Genomic DNA, 19,059 nt, shown 5'->3' with positions numbered 1-19,059 from the left:
TAGATGTTCTTGTCTCCTGTGTATAGGAGGCTGATTTGGAGGCTTTTGTACGAACTCCAGAGTATGGCCATGCTGAATCACATCTAAAACCCATCTGTCTGTTGTTATTGACAGCCAAGCTGGGTAAAATGAAGTCAGGTAATGCCTGCTGCTTTTCGGACAAGTGGCGGATGTGTTGATGAAGTTATTGTCGTCGATTGGATTGCTGCGACTTTCCTCTCGCAGATTATCTTCCTCTGGACTGTTGCTGACAGTTGTTTGAGGATCGAAATTGTTGATTGTTTGAGTATTGGCGATATCCCTGCTGATTGTATGGCTGATATCTATTCGATTGGAACGAGGATCTCTGTGTAAATTGTCCTCGGGATCCTCTCCTCCGAAAGGACTGAAACCTGCCCTGTTGAAGAGATCCCAGCGCCCGCGCTGTATCTGTGACAGTTTTAAGGCTTTGGAGGGCATCATCTACATGCTTTCCGAACAAGTTCTCTCCGTCAAATGGCATGTCCACTATTTTAGCCTGCACCTCCGGTCTAAACGAAGTGGCCTTCAGCCATCCTTGTCTTCGCAGGGCTACTGCACCTGCCATTTGTCGAAATGCCACTGAGGACAAATCCATAGCGATGTCTATGGATTCCGAGGCCGCCCTAGCCCCATCCTTCAGAATAGCAGCCGCTTCTTCTTTATTATCCTCTGGAAGATGGGCGAGTAAGGGTGCTATATCGCACCACATCTGCCTATTGAATCTGCTGATGAGGGCTAACGCATTGGAAGCCTTAATGGAAGACGCTGCCATCACCGCAAAGCGCTTCCCTGCGCCATCCATTCGTCTTCCGTCTTTGTCCGTAGGAACTGCCGATGTAGAAACCGGATTTTTTGAGTTCCTTTGGGCGGCCTGCGTAACCACAGATTCTGGTCGTGGATGACCAATCAAACAGGCCGGAGACGATTCTGGGGCTCTATATTTCTTGTCTATTCGAGGAACTGAAGCAGCCACTGAAGCCGGGTTCCTCATTATTTTCAATCCTTCCTCCCAAATATGAGCGATTATCGGTATGGACCGAATAGATTTGTGTGACTCCTCAAAGTCATAGAGGAAACATTCGGCTTCCTGAACTGGAAGTGGAAGCTCAAAGCGTTTTGACGCTTTCTCCATGATATCATGGAAACCTCCTATATCTTGCGGCGGAGAGTGCGCCGGTGTCGGAGATGGAGACGGAGTAGTTGGGAGAATATATTGGTCCCATTCATCGTCAACCTGCGTATCTTGAAGAAGTTCTCCTTCTTCCGGTTGATCTGCGTCACTGTCTTCCAAATCGTCTCTAATTGTCACAATTGGTGGAGATCGTATCTTTTGAGAGGTAGTTTTAGGAGAAGAATGAGGTGGTTGTACTTGTGCAGGCTTATCTGCCGTCTGTGGCGCTTGAGAGTTAGCGTCAGGGAAACGCCGATAGTAGTCATTTATCATCAGCCGCAAGTCAGTCACTAAGGAAACCGGCATTGAGATAGAGTCCTCTCTACTAGTAGGCGGAGGCTCTTCCCCTTAGTCATAAGACTGCTGAAATGACTCATATCTTCGTGAATCCTGTGGAGGGCGATCTTGAAAAGAGAAGACTTCCTGAACCTCATGATATTCCTCCTCATCCGTTTCCTGACTCTTAATCAGAAGTTGGGACGGACTATAAGCCACTCCTGAAGACTCATCTTCTGACTGCAAATCTAGTAGATTGGAAGGAGGAAGCGGAGAAATCTTCGTCCAGGCCGTAAAATCTGTAGAATTAGTCTTCTTCGTCGACGAGCCCGTCGACAACGGAATAGACTTCAACGTTATTTTCTTTACTTTGGGAGATTTAAAAGCTGCCGTAGACGGAGCTCCCGTCGACGGAGCGTGGAAAGCTGTATTATCGTCGACATAGTGCTCGTCGACATAGTAGTCGTCGACGACGAAGTCCTCGCTGACGAAGATAATGGGGCCGTCGACGAGGATCCCGTCGACGAGATCGTCAACGAGCCTTTCTTCGACGACGTCTTAGTCGTCGATGCCGCTGTCGTCGGCGAAATGGTAGCCGTCGACGCGGTTTTAAAGCAATCACAGCCGGCGTCGCCCCAATTTTCGTCGACTGAGCGGAGGAGACTTCTCTAGACTCTGTAGATTTTTTAAGAGGAGTATGAGGTAATGAAGACGAAGGAGCCCCTTTGTCTTTTGCTTTTTTAGCTCTGTATTATCTTCCGAAGTCGAAGATTTCCTCTTTTTTGAAGACTTAGATTCCTCTTCAGAGTCAGATTCTGAAGTGACCTTCTTCTTTTGAAGCCACAGCAGAAGACGTGCCTCCCTGTCACGCAGGATCTTCACAGAAAAAGTTCTGCAATGCTTACAGTCTTTAGGCACATGTTTTGGGTGCAGACAATATAAGCAGTCCTTGTGGGGGTCTTCAGAAAACAATCTAGGTTTTCCACAGGATCTGCAGGGCCTGAAGAGCCTCTTTTTAGAGCTTTCAGCCATAGTAAGCAAGAAAATATGAAGCACAGTACCTCAATCCAGCAAAGAGAAGGAAATTCTAGATGAACAATAGGTCAAAAGTTCACACAGGAACAAAACTGAGCAGAGCTCAGGGAGACTCCTCCTCACACGAAGGCGGTTGGAAATCTGAGGCAGGAATGCTCTGCTGGGGAGTGTGAGGGCAGGGCTAGCAGCCGATCCCACCATGACGACGGGGAAGATACAAGCATGTGAATCTATGAAAGATTCCATACTGGAAAACTGCCATAAAGGCTTCCCATAGGGTTGAGGGAGACTCTACCAACCCTTCGTTTATGGAGAAGAACTGGGTGAGCTAAATTCTGATTTCCTCCCTAAATGCTGCGTCTAATAAGGCGTGTGGTGGGAGTTACCACCTGAACGCTCGGGGCAGAGACTGTGGTATGACCCAGCGCAGTATTACCGGTACAAGGCTAGATAGTGTGCGCGGTAGGTGCACAACATCTACAGTCCAGGAAGCTATGTCACCCGTGACAAGCCAATAGTCGAGTCTGGACCAGGCGCTGTGATGTGAAGTTATACATGTGCCCTCCCTAGCTACTGGATTCCTGCTGTGCCAAATATCTGTAAGACTATGATCTAGTATGATAGAGTGCAATTGCTGAGATGCCCTTGGATGTGGGCTGCGGGCAGTGCGAACCCTGTCCACTTCATTTTGTGAGGTAGTGTTGAATTCCCCGCCTCAAATCAACGAGTCGCCTCCCATTGCCAGCCCCTTTGCCCAGACGGTAAGGAAAAAACTTGGATCGTCCACGTTTGGACCATATATGGCAACTAGGGTCACCTGGGTGGACATTAGTCTCCCCTTTAAAATAACATATCTACCCTCTGGGTCGATTTGTGTATGAGAAGTTGACCAGCCCAACCCACGTCTTCTCAGCACTGACACTCCTCTTGCATAATTAAAGTCTGGAGCTGAGAGTATCTCGCCCCAATATCTTTTGTGTAATTTAGAGTCGGTTCCACACTTCAGGTGAGTCTCTTGTAGGAAACAAACATCAATGTGGTGCCCGATTAAGTATGCATGCATTAACCTCCATTTCCTGAAATCATTGAGCCCTCTGATGTTCCAGGTAAGGAATTTGGTCTCGGTCATAAGGTAGCTGCGGTGTTGTATAGTATGTTACACGTTTGGTGAAAATGCACATTGGAATGAAAAATTAGAAATTGGATTCTGCTAACGTTACCTTGAAAGTGCATATACAATTTTAAAGTAACATCTAAAGAAAGCAAGTTGCGTTCTACTGTAAGAGTATGCTACATAGTTGATGTCTTTTTGTCTGAAAATTCTTTGAACACACATACCCGCCCACCTCCCACACCAACCCCCCAAATAGGTTGTTTTGAATTACCCACTTACCCACCCTTTATTCCCCAGCAAACCCAAATACGAAAACACATGGGAGATCTCCCAGTGGGGCATGGGACGCCGGCATAATACCTGCCTGGTGGCAGGATGGCCGGGATGAATCAAGAGGAGTAGGAATTCGCCTAATGTGGATCTTAGGCCGATTCACTGCTGGAAGAGTCAGCTAACAATGGACTTGACTGGCACAGCAACCAGAAATGCTATACCGTATAAAATAACACACATACTATATATTAGTATAAAATAACACACAAAACTTAATGAACTGTCCACCTGAATCATCATAATCACATCAGTCATTATCGCTTGTTATGTTCCGATTCAGTTTGATGCGAGGAGATGGCTTTTTGGGGGCAGATATGTTTAGTGTACTTTAGGGCTGCTTTGGCAGTGTTCAAAGGGGCTGCAAAAACTAAGAGGTGTGCACCCAAGGAAGGGCGCTTACCCCCGAAACCTCTCCCCTCTCTCAGGTAATACTTTAAGATCAACGGGCGAGTTATAGGCCTAGCTGGCGGGGAGTGCGCAAGGCCGCGCACCTACCCGGCTCGCGCCTGTACTCACTGTGCTTCGCTGGATTGCTCCAATGGAGGCGTGCGGTGGGCCTCTACACAACCGGTGTTCCGCGCCAACATCGATGATTTCGCCTCTGCCCCCCCAATACCGGCTAAAGGGGGGCGGGGGGCGCTTCAGGAGCGCCGGAGCCTCACGTACCCTGCCTCGGTAGCAGCCCAGGCGGCCACTCGGGATTGAGCTTGCTGCAGACCGTCGCCCAGGTGTCACGCAGGGCCAGGGGGGCAGCAGTAGGCGGTGGCCCAGCCCCCACGGTCCTCACACAGGGACACAGCAAGCAAAGATACACCGGGGGAAAACACAGGTGAGCCCCAGCCTCTACAATCGTGCCAGATTCACACAGCGGCCATGTTTGCAGCGCGCGCTAGGCTGCGGAGTGTCGGGTCCGCAAATTAGTTTGGCGTCTCCTTCCCAATGGCCAAACTTTCACAGAGTGGCCATCGACATGTGGAGGTTGCTGCCGTTGTGTTTCAGCAGCGGATTATGCTTTAAGGATGTCGCAGGATCAATGAGCCCGGCCTTCAGAGCCCCTCTAGAAGGTGGCCATTCTGCAGCTCGGCGAAGCCACGCCCCCTATGTCTCATTCATAAGTTAGTATTGCTGGAATGCCAGCCTGTACCTCTGTACTTGCCAATTGGGCTACTAGCCTTTCCACAGTAAAAGTGACTATTTAGGGTTTTTTATTGCTGGAACCTGTAAAAGTAGGTGTTCCACTTTTAAATATACAGCACCCTGCATTAGGGCTCGTTAGGCCTGCTATAGGGGTGACTGAATTACATTATAAGGGAGGTTTCGGCTTTGCCATTACCGTAAATGGCAAAGTTGAGTTAGCAGTTTAAAACTGTCCTTTCGACCCGCAGTTGCACACTGGGAGACATGTTTTACCTTGTCCCACTCAGAGCGGCACAGCAAGTGCCACTGTATCTTACAGGCCCAGGGTACCCCTGGTACCATAGACTAGGGACTTACAAGCAAGTTAGACTATGCCAATACTAGACAAGCCAGTTAAACATACATCATTTTAAGAGTCAAAGCACATGTGCTGAGTCCTGTTTAGCAGGGCTCAGGGCACTTCAGAGCCATTACACCAGGGGCCAGTAGTCAAAATGGGGGCAAAACCTAGAGGTTATACCTGCAAAAAAGCCTGTTTCATTACAAGGAAACACATTTTTCCAGACATTTGCACAGCAAAGCCTAGTGAACAGGCATACAGACTTACTTACATGAGGCATACCAACATAAGGATGAATAAAATTATCATATTGTGAGATTCATGAGCCGGGCTATTCTTACATTAAATAAAGGGAATTTGAAAATACTTGCACCATTGAGGGTCACACAGAGTATAACTGTTTTAGGCACTGGATTTTAAATAACAGAAGCCCTTTGACCAATGTTCTCATCAAACATGGATAATGTTTCCTTAAAAGAGATTTAAGAATAAACTGCTGGGATTTGCCCCCAAATGTAGCACCGGCTTAAGATTGGGCTACAGAATTGATATCCCAGTGGTATTAAGATAAAGTTGGTTTCCAGGACCAAAGAAAAGTGTGTTGTATAAAAGGTTGCTACTTTCCAAGTCAGTCCACCCAAATGATGAGGCATACCACATTGAAGTAACTATTTTGCCCACAAGGCCCTGTTATCTGGTCTCCATTTCACTTTGTAGTTGGCCACAGTGTCTAGTTGGGGCACAAACCAAATTCAGTGCAGTTCTACAAACATTTATGGGCTCAGATGTTTGCAATAATTAGTTTCAATTGAAATGTAGTAGTTGATCTAGAGGTACCTACAACCTACCATAGAAAGAAGATGCATGACGTGTTTGTAAGAGATCTACCAATGTTGGTGGCATTTAGCTGCAGTTAAATAACTTCCTCTTCTCCAGCGATGCAGTTTTAATAAGTTCACATGAAAAAGTGACTATACAACTATACAAATTTCTCAAGGGCTGCCTATCAACATGCTTCTCTATGCTGACATTATTGTCCACCTAGTTTAATTTCTGGTAAATGTATGCTATTATTCACATCAACAGTGCAGATTTCTTGCAAAAAGTCCTCACTATCCTTCTTGTGGAGTGATGTCCGATTCTTGCAGTGCTTAAAAATAAATTGTTGTATTATGCAATATGAAGGAGATGAGCACTTTGAAGATTTCTTCAATGTGAATGAGTTAAAAGAATCTATGCAGTTTCATAATGGTGAACTTAAAACAATCCACTGGCCAACTAAGCTTACCAAATAATAAGGTGCTTAGGGCCTTCTAGAGCATATGCATAGATGCCACAAGTGCATTACTGTATTTTAAATGTCAGAGAAGTAATTGGTGTAAGAACACAAAAAAAAGGGGGTATGAAGTAGAGTGCCCTGCTGTAGGAAGCTGGCTCTTTCTGTGGTATAGCAACAACTAGGTAGATCGTGAAAAGAGTCCAGAGACTCCCCCAGAAGTGTACAGGCTTAATGTAAACCCGAAGTGCTCTATTTGTGGTAGTGTGGTTGAGCAGAGTGAGGCCTAACACAGAGGAGTGTAAGACACACACACACAATGACACAGTGCTATGCACACCACTCAAAAAGGAGATCCACCCCAATTTAAAAAAATAAGCTTCTTTCAAGATTTTAAGACCAATATGTATGTTAACAAGAAAATACGTTTAAAGAAAATATATACTTTTCACTTTAAAAGGGGACACTTTTTTATTTCAGCAATGTTAACCTATGGGAGGAAAAAAAGAATGCAGTTTGAAATTAAGTACAAATCTAGTCTTCTGGGTTTCAGGTCAACACCAGGCAGGGTTCAAATTAGTACCAAGAGTGTACCACCAGCGGCACAGGGACGGTGGGTCCAAAGGTCAAATTTGGGGTCGGGCACCAAATGTTAACCAATGGAGACTGGGGGTGATTGAAGATGCACTGCTCAGAGGTGAGTAAAGCGGGGTCGGTCTTCTGGGGTTAAAGTAAGGATGTGGGCACAAGGCAGCACCAAACTTACACCCTCAGTGGCACGGAGGAGGCCGGGTGCAGAGTGCGAACACAGCGCCGGGTGCCCAATGTATCTCAATGGGAGACATCAGTTTTGAAAAGGCTGCAGGCTCAGGCCAGGAAGCTGAACGAGGAAAACCCAGAGAGGCCCAGGTAAGTTCATCTGCTAGGGGACGTAGGGTTGGGGTTGCATTACAAAGATGGCAAGGCCTTTGAAGCTTTCCTCTTGAGCACTGTGCTCAGCCTAGGGGAGGAGGTGTAACATATGCCCAGGATGGGCTTTGTTTCTGGCCTCAGAGGGCAGGGCAGGAAACATGGTTAGTGGTGGCAGGCAGCTTAAAACCAGTCTAAGACCACACCAAGATTTATAGGTGTTTAGGGGCACCCCTGAGATGCTTTCTGGGTACATGTTTTAATAAATACAACACTAGCATCAGTGTGGGTTTATTAAGAGGAGTTGTTTGGTACCAAATACTCCTGGGTTCAGTGAAGTTATCATGGTGCTAGGGAAATCAAGTTGTTGAGTTTCAGCCCCTTTACTCTCAATGGCTTCCCTGGCACTTACAATATTAAGATAGACTTAAATATTGTAGGGGTATATCTGTGCACACAGATATACCTACACCAGAGAGATAGTGCACCCTGCCTTAGGGCTAGTAAGGCCTGCTAGAGGGGTGACTTATACCTTAGGCAGTGCTGCTTTGACTTGGCACACATGCAGTATGCCATGTCGACTGTCATTTTTGTCTGCACCAAGGTATGCAGGCTGCAGTGGCAGTTTGCATGCCCTTGCTGAGGGGTCCCTAGGAGACCCTCATCAGTCCCAATGCTCTAGGTACCAGGGGTACCATTTACTAGGGACTTACAGAGGGGTCTGAAGTTGTGCCAATCGTGGTACAGTTTTAGGGAAAGAACACTGGCACTGGGAAACGGATTATCAGGGAACCAGTAGTTTACAGTCAAAGTTGCATCAAAAGCCAGGCAAAAAGACAGTGAGTAAGTGAGAGTGAAACTGAGTGAGTGAGTGAGAGTGAGTGTGTGTGTGTTCTCTGTCTGTCTGTCTGTACCAGAAACCCACTTTCCTACACCTGTGGTACAGCCAAGACAGAAGAACAAAGTAGAATTACCAGGAAAGCTTGTCCTATCGCCAATTTCTGTACATCTGCCTTATTACAAAAAAATTGGTTCTGCTACCAACCAACATATCTCTGTAATGAAAATGCAGTGAAACAGATACAGCACAGGCCAGGATTTACAGATTATCTTTCATCTTGCAGACTTTTGTAATCCGATGCACAACTTTGAGAAGAAAGAATAATGAAATAATGGACTATACTTACTGTACACATTCAAAACGATTCTCTCTAGCTGCAATATGAAGTGGTGAATCCCCATGAATATTGACAGCACGCAAATCACACTTGGCTGCTAACAGTATCTCAGCAATCTCAACAGAACCAGAAAAGGCTGCCCAATGTAGACATATATTTTCCTCCTAGAGGAAAAAAAAAAAACACAGAATACACATAAGTGGAGGCTAGTTTCATGGTCACAAGTCTTACAGCAACAGAGACCATACTATAACAGATCCCATGCTTTGTTTTCTCGTCCTGTGAGCCCACTGGAAGATGTAGGCATCCTTAACAAAAAGTTTGTATGACACTGAAGAGGTCATGAACAAGAACATCAAAAATATCTACAATTAGTCAGCAATGTTTTACATAGAGCACTTGACTTTACATTTTTCACAGAATATGTTATTGTTCGGACATATGGCAGGGAATAGTTTAACATACACTGCTTTATGAAGTCTCTGAGAAATTGGATTGTAATTTGGACGTCATCTTGCAATTCAAATAGCAGTGCATTGCAACCATGAGGTATGCAATACATAATATAGATTGACTCTTTCGAAGACGTTAAACAGAATGAATCAAGATTTATTGCACTTGTTAACAACTGTTAACTGCCCAGCATTCAAAGCCGTTAATGCCTGGCAACAACTGCCTATTATCAAAAATCCACCAAATCTCAAACGGTAGCCTGATATACAGGCCTTCTTGACCAAGTGCTTCAAGTCACTGATCAACACTTCCACTGAATTTACAATGCAGGAAAAACAGTTGTATTCAATACTGATTTTCTAAGTCTTCAGAAAGGGTAAGTCAATCTATGTTTACCACAAAGTATTAACTGTTTGTTGCACATAATTAAAAGGTTCTGACACCTAATACGTTTTCCAAGTATTTACAAGTATGGATAGCAGTTACTATATACAGATTAACACTACTTCAAACAAGTAGCAAGCCAAGTTTATTTCAAAGGCACTTTCAATGTTTTCTTACCACTGTGAAAAGCAAACATACATAGAAATCTAATTTGAAGGTTATTTCATTGGGACTATGAAGAGAGCAGAAAAGTCTGAATGTTTTACAGGATAGACTCTGAACATACATGGAAATAATGAGGTGTCTTTAATGCAGTGAATATCCAGCATTCCAACATGTTAAGAGTAATAACCCAGTTCTTTTTTTACAACCACCTATACAAAAAACAAACATTTGGGACCATGTACAAATTTGGAGGGAACACATTTTGACCAGAGACAATCGGAGCCAGCACAGGCATGAGGGTCCCCAAGCTGCATTATTAGAAGGTTTGCCTTGGCAATCTGAACCTTAATTGAAATCAGTATCTATGCTTGAATACAGCACATTGACTTCAGACTATATCAGATGTGACATTTCAATTGCAAAACAGTGCACGCAAGAAATCTTAAATGAATTGGGCTTTGTTAAATGAGGACCATTTTATGTACAGCAGGCCATGAACCCTAATTACTATGTGTAAGAACCCGAACAAGACTCAAATTTTGCAGCAGTACTGAAGTGATCCAAGAAAACTCTTTACTACGTAGTGATTTTGTAAACCAGTGAGACAAGTACAGATCTGAGTAAGTACAATTATAAACAGGGGATTTAAAAACACCCTCCAGGCAAGGAGAGTATGAACTGGAGTCACATTGTAAAGAAAGGAGCAAGGGAATACTCTATGAACAATCCTATTCGTTTGAGGAGCCAATTTCATAAGGGCATTACTCTTACTTTTGGTCATCCTACAAGAAATATTAACAGGAGCACTTGACATAACATATGATAAAGTAGTGATACTCACGTTGTCCCGTATGTTAATATCAGCCCCTCGGTCAAGCAGGAGCTTTACTAGTTCAACATGCTTATATTCTGTGGCCCAAATCATTGGAGTCCAGCCACCATCATCCTAATTTCAAAAAGAGCAGAGGAAAGAATATGTGTACAGGATCAGTGCCAAAGAAAGAATGATTAGCACACAGTGACATTGATGTTAAATCAGGGAAGTCTTGCTCTGAGGGAGAAAAACATAGCCCGTCATAGCCTACTGAAGGTAACTCGCTCTGAATATACTAGACCAAAGCCAGGTATGGTAAGCACAGAGTCCAGGGGATCCCCAAAGGCTTACAGAGGAACAAGTAGATAATACCTTACTCTCCATTAGTGGTAGTGAGGGTGAGCAGTAAGACTTCATCATAGCCTAGGGTTAAGTATTTATTATACACACTTAGGCAAGAAATGATTTCACACACTCAAAGACTGAACTCTGACCAATGTTTTGTATACAAGTATCTCTTAGTTGTATTTTATTTTTAGAACCAAGCAGAACTTGGTGCAGGTAAGTCAAACTAGTACTTTTCAAGAATAATGCAGTTGGTTTCGCTACTAGTAGGCCAAATGTTCAGAAACAGTTGAAATTACTTTGCAGTTACTTTGTGATTACTGTTTCTACTCAGTGTGATATGCCTAGCTATCACACAGACATTTCCTGGAGAAAAGCACAAGTTTCTACTTGTGTAACGATATATCTGTAAAAAACATTAGTTAGTGATCTATTCCTTACCTTAGACTATCCCCAGGTGTCAGACTGGATCTGGAAAGTTTTTCGTCAGCAGTACCTCTGCGCATCGGTAGGTGGCGATGTGCGGCTCCGCGTCCGTTGCTGGCATCGTAAGCGCAGAGATGACGTCACAGAGACTGCTTAGGTGCCACCCATGCGCGCTGACGTCAGTTCTGTACACGACTTTCCGCTCCAGAAACGCAGAGCCATGCAAGAAAATAACCACTGGTGCCATGAAACTAGGGCCCTGAAAGGGATGACCTCAACCCTAGAATCAGTTCAGAGAACGGGGAGGATGGATGGGGCAGTAAGGAATCTATCATTAACTAATGTCTCTTACAGATATATCATTACACAAGTAGTAACTTGGGCATCTGAAAGAGACACGTTAGTGATAGATTCCTTACCCTAGAATAGATACCCCAGCAATACCAACCCCGGGGGTAGGTCTGCGAATAGATTACACCAGAAAGTCACGGAGAACAGAACGGCCAAAGAAGCCGTCTCTCCAGACTTGACTGTCAAGGCAGTAATGCTTGGCAAACGTGTGCAGCAAGGCCCACGTAGCTGCCTGACAAATATCATGCAAGGGAACGCCACTTCACGAGGCAGTAGTGGCTGCCGTCGCCCTGGTAGAATGGGCACGCAGCCCCACAGGAGGCTCCTTCTTAGTCAACAAGTAAAACGCTTTGATGCACAGAATGACCCACCGAGATATGGTTCGTTTGTGCATGGCCTGACCTTTTTTGGCACCCACGTAGCCAACAAAGAGCTGGTCATCCACCCAGAATTGTTGTGTGCGCTTCAGATAGAACTAGAGCACACGTTTTGGGTCCAAACGGTGGAGCCTCTCTTCCTCTTTTGAAGGATGCGGAGGCAGAAAGAAGGTGGGCAAAGTGATGGTCTGCCCGATGTGGAAGGGGCGTGACAACCTTTGGCAAGAAAGAAGGACGGGTCCTTAAAACCACCTTGTCCAGATGAACACAAAAGGAAAGGAGGTTTAGAAGTAAGAGACTGGAGCTCACTCACTCTTCTGGCAGAGGTGATAGCTACCAGGAAAGCCATCTTTAGAGTGAGAAGACGTAAAGGACAGTTATGAAGGGGCTCAAAAGGAGCGCACATCAGGTAGGTCAAGACAAGATTTAAGTCCCATTGGGGCATTATGAAAGGCAAGGGAGGAAACGTGTGTGTAATGCCTTTCAGGAAACGGTTAGCAACCGGGGACTTAAAAGAGAGAAGGTTGATCTGGAAGCCTTAGAAAGGCGGAGAGGGCCGAAAGATAACCTTTGATAGTGCCCAGAGCAGAGCCCTGCTGGGCCAAGGATAGTAGGAACAGAAGGACCTCAGAAAGAGGGGCAGAAAGGGGATCCACAGACTTTGCAGTGCACCATGCCACAAACTTGTTCCACCTGCAGGTGTACACCGTCTTAGTGGAGGGACGCCTGGCTGCCAGAATGACATCATAGACTTCGGGAGGAAGATCAAAAGCTGTCAACTGTCGCCGCTCAATCTCCACGCATGGAGGTGGAGGCTGCACAGGTTCAGGTGGAGGAGTGTCCCCTGCTGCTGCGACAGAAGATCATCCAGAAGAGGCAGTCTGATCGGGGAATCGATCGCCATGTTGAGTAGCTTGGGATACCAGTATCTTCGTGCCCAATCCAGAGCCACAAGGATGACTTGGGCCCGGTCGCGCTGAATCTTCTTCAGCACTCTGGGCGGAAGTGGTATAGGTGGAAAGGCGTACAACAGACTGCAGCTTCAATCGCGACGAAAAGCGTCGCCGAACGAGTGCCGCCTTGGAAATTCCAACGCGCAGAACTGATGACATTGCGCGTTCTCTTCGGTGGCGAATAGATCTAACCAAGGCTCTCCCCACTGCAGAAAGAGACCTTGCGCCACGTCAGAGTTCAGACGCCATTCGTGATCCATCAAGCACCGGCGGCTGAGTTTGTCCGCCCTGGCGTTCAGAGAACCTGCCAGGTGTTGAACCACCAAGGTAATGCCTTGATGTTCCAGCCATGTCCAGAGGCGCAGAAACTCCTGACATAGGGTCCACGACCCCGCCCGCCCTGTTTGTTGCAATACCACATGGCGGTGGTGTTGTCCGTGAGCAACTGCACTACACTTCCCCGGACAGAGGGAAGAAATGCCTTCAGTGCAAGTCGGTTCGCCCGAAGCTCCAAAAGGTTGATATGGAGCCGGGACTCCGTCGGAGACCAGAGGCCTCGGATCTCCGCCTCTCCCATGTGGCCGCCACATCCCAGGAGGGACGCATCCGTCACCACTGTGTGCTCCGGTTGGGGAAGGGAGAGGGATCTGCCACTGACCCAATTGCGATTTGTGAGCCACCACTGCAATTGTCGTGCAGTGCCCTCCGAGATCTGGACATGATCGGACAGGTTGCCCTGATGCTGTGCAAACTGGAACTTCAGGTCCCACTGCAGAGCCCGCATATGCCACCTGGCATGTTGCACTAGCAGAATGCAGGAGGCCATCAGGCCCAGGAGCCGGAGGGTCATCCTGACTGAAACCCGGGATAGAGACTGAAAGATCGGAATCATAGCCTGAATATCCCGGACTCGCTGCTCGGGTGGATAAACCCGAAACTGCGTCAAATCCAGAACCGCTCCGATGAAAGGGAGCTTCTGAGAGGAACTCAGGTTTGACTTCGGCACATTGATGGAGAACCCCAGCAAATGCAGGAGGACGGTCATAGTCTGAAGGTGGGTGACGACTGCCTGGGGCAAGCCCGCCTTCAACAACCAGTCGTCGAGGTAGGGGAAGACTGACACCCCTGACCTGCGCAGATGAGCTGCAACCACCACCATCACTTTCGTGAACACCCGAGGGGCGCTGGTAAGGCCGAAGGGGAGCACGGCAAACTGAAAATGCTCCTGGCCTACCGTGAACCGCAGGTAACACCGATGGGCCGGCAGGACGGGAATGTGAAAATATGCGTCCTGCAAGTCCAACGCTACCATCCAGTCTCCAGGGTCGAGGGCAGCCAAGACCTGAGCCAGAGTCAACATCTTGAACTCCTCCTTCCGGAGGAAGCGATTGACGGTCCTGATGTCCAAGATGGGGCGCAGGCCTCCTTTCTCCTTCTTGGGGACCAGAAAGTAGTGGGAATAACAACCACGTCCTACTTTTGACCCAAGAACACGCTCGATGGCCCCCTTGGCCAAGAGGGCCATGACTTCCTCTTGGAGAAGCGCCAAGTGATCCCCTGACATGCGGTGGAACTGAGGTGGCATGGCCGGTGGGGGTTGGGGGACGGCAGACACGAAGGGGAGGGAGTAGCCCCTTCGGACAATTTGCAGCACCCACCTGTCCGAAGTGACAGAGCGCCAGTGGGGGAGGTGATGTTGAATCCTGCCGCCCACCGGCGTGGGGTGCACACCAAAGCTCAGACTAGGAAGGCTTTAAGGCGGATGCTGCGGGGGAGGATGCTGCGGGAGCAGAGGTGGACTGACCCGCACGCTGGCCCCCAGTGCCGCCACGGCAGCCACCACACCCGCGGCTGCGCTGAGGTCGGTTCTGTGCCGGCCTCTGGCTGAACGAACGTGCAGGGGCGAAAGGTAGATGTGGCCGGGCGTGTGATGGAGAGACCCAAGGACTTGGCTGTAGCCCGAGAGTCCTTGAAACGCTCCAGCCACATTGAATGGAAGCAGAGGTTCCATAGAACTTGCGGCCGGCTGAGGCACTTCAGTAGGAGGTTCGCCTTGAGGATAACATTAGGCAGATCAAGGTCAAGAGCCTCAGCTGCTCTACGGAGCACCACAGTGTATGTGGCGCCTTCCTCCATGACAGCGGGAGGAGACACAAACCCAGGCTCAGAGGAGAGGTCAAGGCCACCTGCATCCTCCGAGTCCTCCGCCCACTCATGTTCGGACTCGCACTGCCGTGCAAGAGGGTCCTCCAAGCCCTCCCAGTCACCCCCCCCCCTACACGGCCCGAGGTACAGGCTGCAGCGGCGGGCGAGGCGCTGGGGATAACAAATGCTCCAACGGCGCCGGAAACGGCGCAGATCCGGCTTAATGTCCCAATTAGGGTCGCAAGCCGGAGCAAAATTGCCCGGAAACTCGGGCAAGGGCGGAGGTGGGACGAACGGACCCCAGTCCAGCGCCGGGCACGGAGCCGCAGAGGGCGCAGGAGCCGCCGGCAAAGGACCTTGCAACGACGGAGCCGCCGCAGGCAAGTAAGGGCCCTCAATCGAGACCCCGGGGCCCGAAGGCACGCAGGCGGATGCCCTAGGCTTGAAAAGGCGCTCCATGGTGGCAAAAAACTCTTGCAACTGGGCTGGAGTCGCTAACGGACCCGGGTAGGGCGGGAAGGCAGCGGGACTCTCAGGCTCCAACAGAGCTGCAGGGGAAGGACCTCTGGCCCCCTTGTCCGCGCCCGGAGACCAACGGTGGAGGTCAGAGAGCGTACACGCTTCTTCGACTTTTTCTTGTGACGTCTATTACCCGATTCAGGGGGTGAAGACTTGGACCCCAAGGAGAAATGATGGTGGCTCCACGGTCGGTCCCTCGAGCGACCCCTGGAACACGAATGGCGCGGAGACGACTGCCGGGCCTCCAGCAGCTTTCGGGACCGCTCCCGCAAAGCCTTCGAAGCCATGGCCAGACAGTTGGAACATGACCGGGAGTCATGGTCGCAATCCAGACAGTAGAGACAGTAGAGACAGACGCCATGGGGGACGGCCACCGACATCGTACGGCAGCAGGCCCCGCAGGATTTCAACCCAGGCATCCCTACGTGGCACCAGGAGTCAAAGACTTAAAACAAGTAGAGACAAAAAGTCCCCAAAAAAAGTTAGTCAAAAAGAGACTAGGGTACGTGCTATAACTGGATTTGTGCTTGCTGGCATGGAAAAACAAAGAACTGACGTCAGCGCACATGGGTGGTGCCTAAGTAATCTCCGTGACGTCATCTCAGCGCATACGACGCCAGCGTCGGACGCGGAGCCGCACGACGCCATCTATTGACGAGCAGGGGTACTGCTGACGAAAAACTTTCCGGATCCAGTCTGACGCCTGGGGATATTCTAAGGTAAGGATTATATCACTAACGTGTCTCTTTCAGATGTAAGTCCGTTTTAGTCAAAACACAGTTTCTTAGGTTTTCATACAATTCTCAAGTCCACACTTCGAACCTTTCCCACAGAAAAACTGTCAATGCAGTTCTATGGGAGAAAATCAGGTTATTGGTTTAAAGGTGAGTAATTGGTTTTGGGAGTTGGGTTTGTAGGGTTAGAACAAGGGTTCCCCAGGGTGAAGGATGCACTTAAAAAGCACCCTCATCTGCACTAGGGCAGCCAGGTGCACAGTGTTGAGGCCCAATGTTATCCAATGGGGGAATAGGGGGCCTCGGGTTAGTGGCTGCTCATGGGCAAGCCACTTGGATGTGGGAGCAAAGCTCCTAGGGTTTAGCTTTGGGCAAAGGGGAATCCAAGATAGCACACAAGGTGCACCCACAGCGGCACTGGGGTGGCGGGTGCAGGATCGACGTAGGGAGCCCTATTGGTTTCAATGCGGAAGTTCGGGTCAGAACAAACACTGCAGGCTCGGGCACGAACATTTTCTGGAGGCGACCACCAGTAGGAGAGGCAAGTTGAGATGTTGTGGGATGCCGGGACACCGTCGGTTGGGCCACCCAAGGCTGTGGGGCGACTGATGCAGGGGTATCTTTTGGCATCAGGTTTTCCTTACCGACTCAGGTTGCGGTCGGTGGGAATCCCTCAGATAGGTGGGTCAGGCATCATCAGGAGACATGAGGTAGGTCAGGGATCACCAGATCCCAAGTCAGGATCGCTGGGGAGACTTCTTTGTGGTGATAGGCCACTAACTCGGGCCAGGGGCATCAGGTGCAGACTCGCGGATTTGGCCAGAGCCAGAGGCTGTTGGTGAGCAAATCCGGTGCTCACAGGAGACAAAGTCTTTTTAGTGAAGGCAGGGCAGGTCCTCAAGGTTCTGGGTTGTTGCTGGCTGCAAGACGCACTGGATTTCTATGGGAGCAGCTAGAGGTCGGGAAAGGCTGGTAGGGCTGGGGCCAAGTCAGTTGGTGTCCTCCTCCTCCTCTACCTTCAGCACGGCTCTTCGGTCCTTTTTGCCTGTCTGAGGAGGCAAGGTTCGGGGTTGCCCCTAAATACTAACTTTAGGGGCGTTTCAGGTAGGGACCAATGGGACCCTTCCTTGGGGTGGGTACACCCCCTATTAAGCCACCCTCCAGTGGGAGGGGGGCATAAGCCTCACACTGGTTGGCTGGGTACCCCCATCTTCAAAATGACGAGAATCGAAAGTTGTGCTTCACCTCGCCTCACCCACCTGAGAGGTGGGGTTGGCAAAGGTGGGCACACCTCTCCTCCATCTTGGTTTTCCCGCCGATTCTCTCACCTAAAGTGGAGGTCAGAACCGGTGGGGGACAATTGCTGGGAGAAGCAAATGGCTGGGTCAGCTCATAAAGGCGGCAAGCCGTTGAAGGTTTCCCTTTGTGGACCCTGCCCATCCTTGGGGAGGAGATTTGGCACCCCAGCCCAGGATGTGCTTTGTTTCAGGACCCCGAGAGCGGGAGGTTCTCGACCCAGTGGTCCGGAAACATGTCTGGGGGTGGCAGCTGGTGAGTAGCCAGGACACTAGACTTAGGTCGTTTTTCAGGGGGCATCTCTAAGATGCCCTCTGTGTACATTTTCCATTAAGTCTCACATTGGCATCAGTGTGTGTTTAATGTGCTGAGACGTTGGTTACCAAACTTCCCAAATTTCAGTAAAGACATTATGGTGCTGTGGAGTTCGTAATGGCAAAATACTGGACCAAATACTCTTTATGGCTTTACTTCAATTACAATGTCTAAGAATGGATTAAGACACTGTAGGGGTACAGGGCTCATGCATGAGGGGTGGCTTACCCACGCCATAGGCAGTGGATTGTAGGCACGGCACTTTGCTTTGCACCAAAACCTGCAGCCTGCAATGGCAGTGTGAGTGTGTTAGGGTACAGGGCTTCGAAGGATGGCACAATATGTGCTGCAGTCCTTAGAAGCTTTCCCTTGTCTCAGGGCACTTGGTACCATGGTACTTTTCACAATGGACTTACATGTGGCCAGAAAGTTGCCAATTGGGTGTGCAACAGTACAGTTTTAGGGAAATTAAATAGGCCCTGGGTACCTGGTTGGCAGGAACCCAGGGCACACTTAGTCAAAAAGCAACATCAGGCAAAGAGGGGCACTTTACTACACCTAGTTTCTCCTTTAATGAAATGCTGCCAGGTTAGAGGGGTGCTTTAAATTTTTGTTTGAATAAGCACCATTTTCTCCTGCAATCGCTTGAATGCCTACAGATGAAAGAAGTAAACTTTTTCCTCCCATAGAGGTATACACAAATACAACAAAGTTTAAATGACTGTTGCACTGTCACAAATAACTTTTTTTTTTATTGAAAGAACAAACATTCGGTTCACTATTTAGGACGGTTTAATAAGCAATTTCCAGCCAGGTTTAATTTGAAAACCATAATTCATTCCTGTGAAGCCAATAAAGATTAAAGCCCTGGTAGCTTTCACAACATTCGGAAACAGTATCTTAATAACGATTCTCCTTTTTTAAAGTGTGCTGGGACCATGAATATCACACTTTATCATAACTGTGACTGAGAACAACAAAGTGAACTTCGT

The 19,059-nt window shown here is 48.3% G+C and overlaps 1 protein-coding gene across 10 annotated transcripts in view; it reads right to left on the bottom strand.

Moving 5' to 3' along the window:
* The window catches only part of EHMT1 (euchromatic histone lysine methyltransferase 1), a 1,124,912-nt gene that overhangs the window by 353,488 nt on the left and 752,365 nt on the right, over nt 1-19,059 (bottom strand). For all 10 annotated transcript variants that reach the window (XM_085611576.1, XM_085611658.1, XM_085611650.1 and 7 more), the window contains 2 exons: nt 10,634-10,738; nt 8,800-8,954 (listed from right to left, as the gene is read on the bottom strand). In XM_085611576.1, coding sequence (XP_085467702.1) covers nt 8,800-8,954; nt 10,634-10,738 — 260 coding nt within the window. The remainder of the gene's footprint in view (nt 1-8,799; nt 8,955-10,633; nt 10,739-19,059) is intronic.

Source organism: Triturus cristatus, chromosome 1_2 (genome assembly GCF_964204655.1).
Source record: "Triturus cristatus chromosome 1_2, aTriCri1.1, whole genome shotgun sequence".
Taxonomy (NCBI): Eukaryota; Metazoa; Chordata; class Amphibia; order Caudata; family Salamandridae; genus Triturus; species Triturus cristatus.
This window is presented reverse-complemented; position numbering and strand designations above follow the sequence as displayed.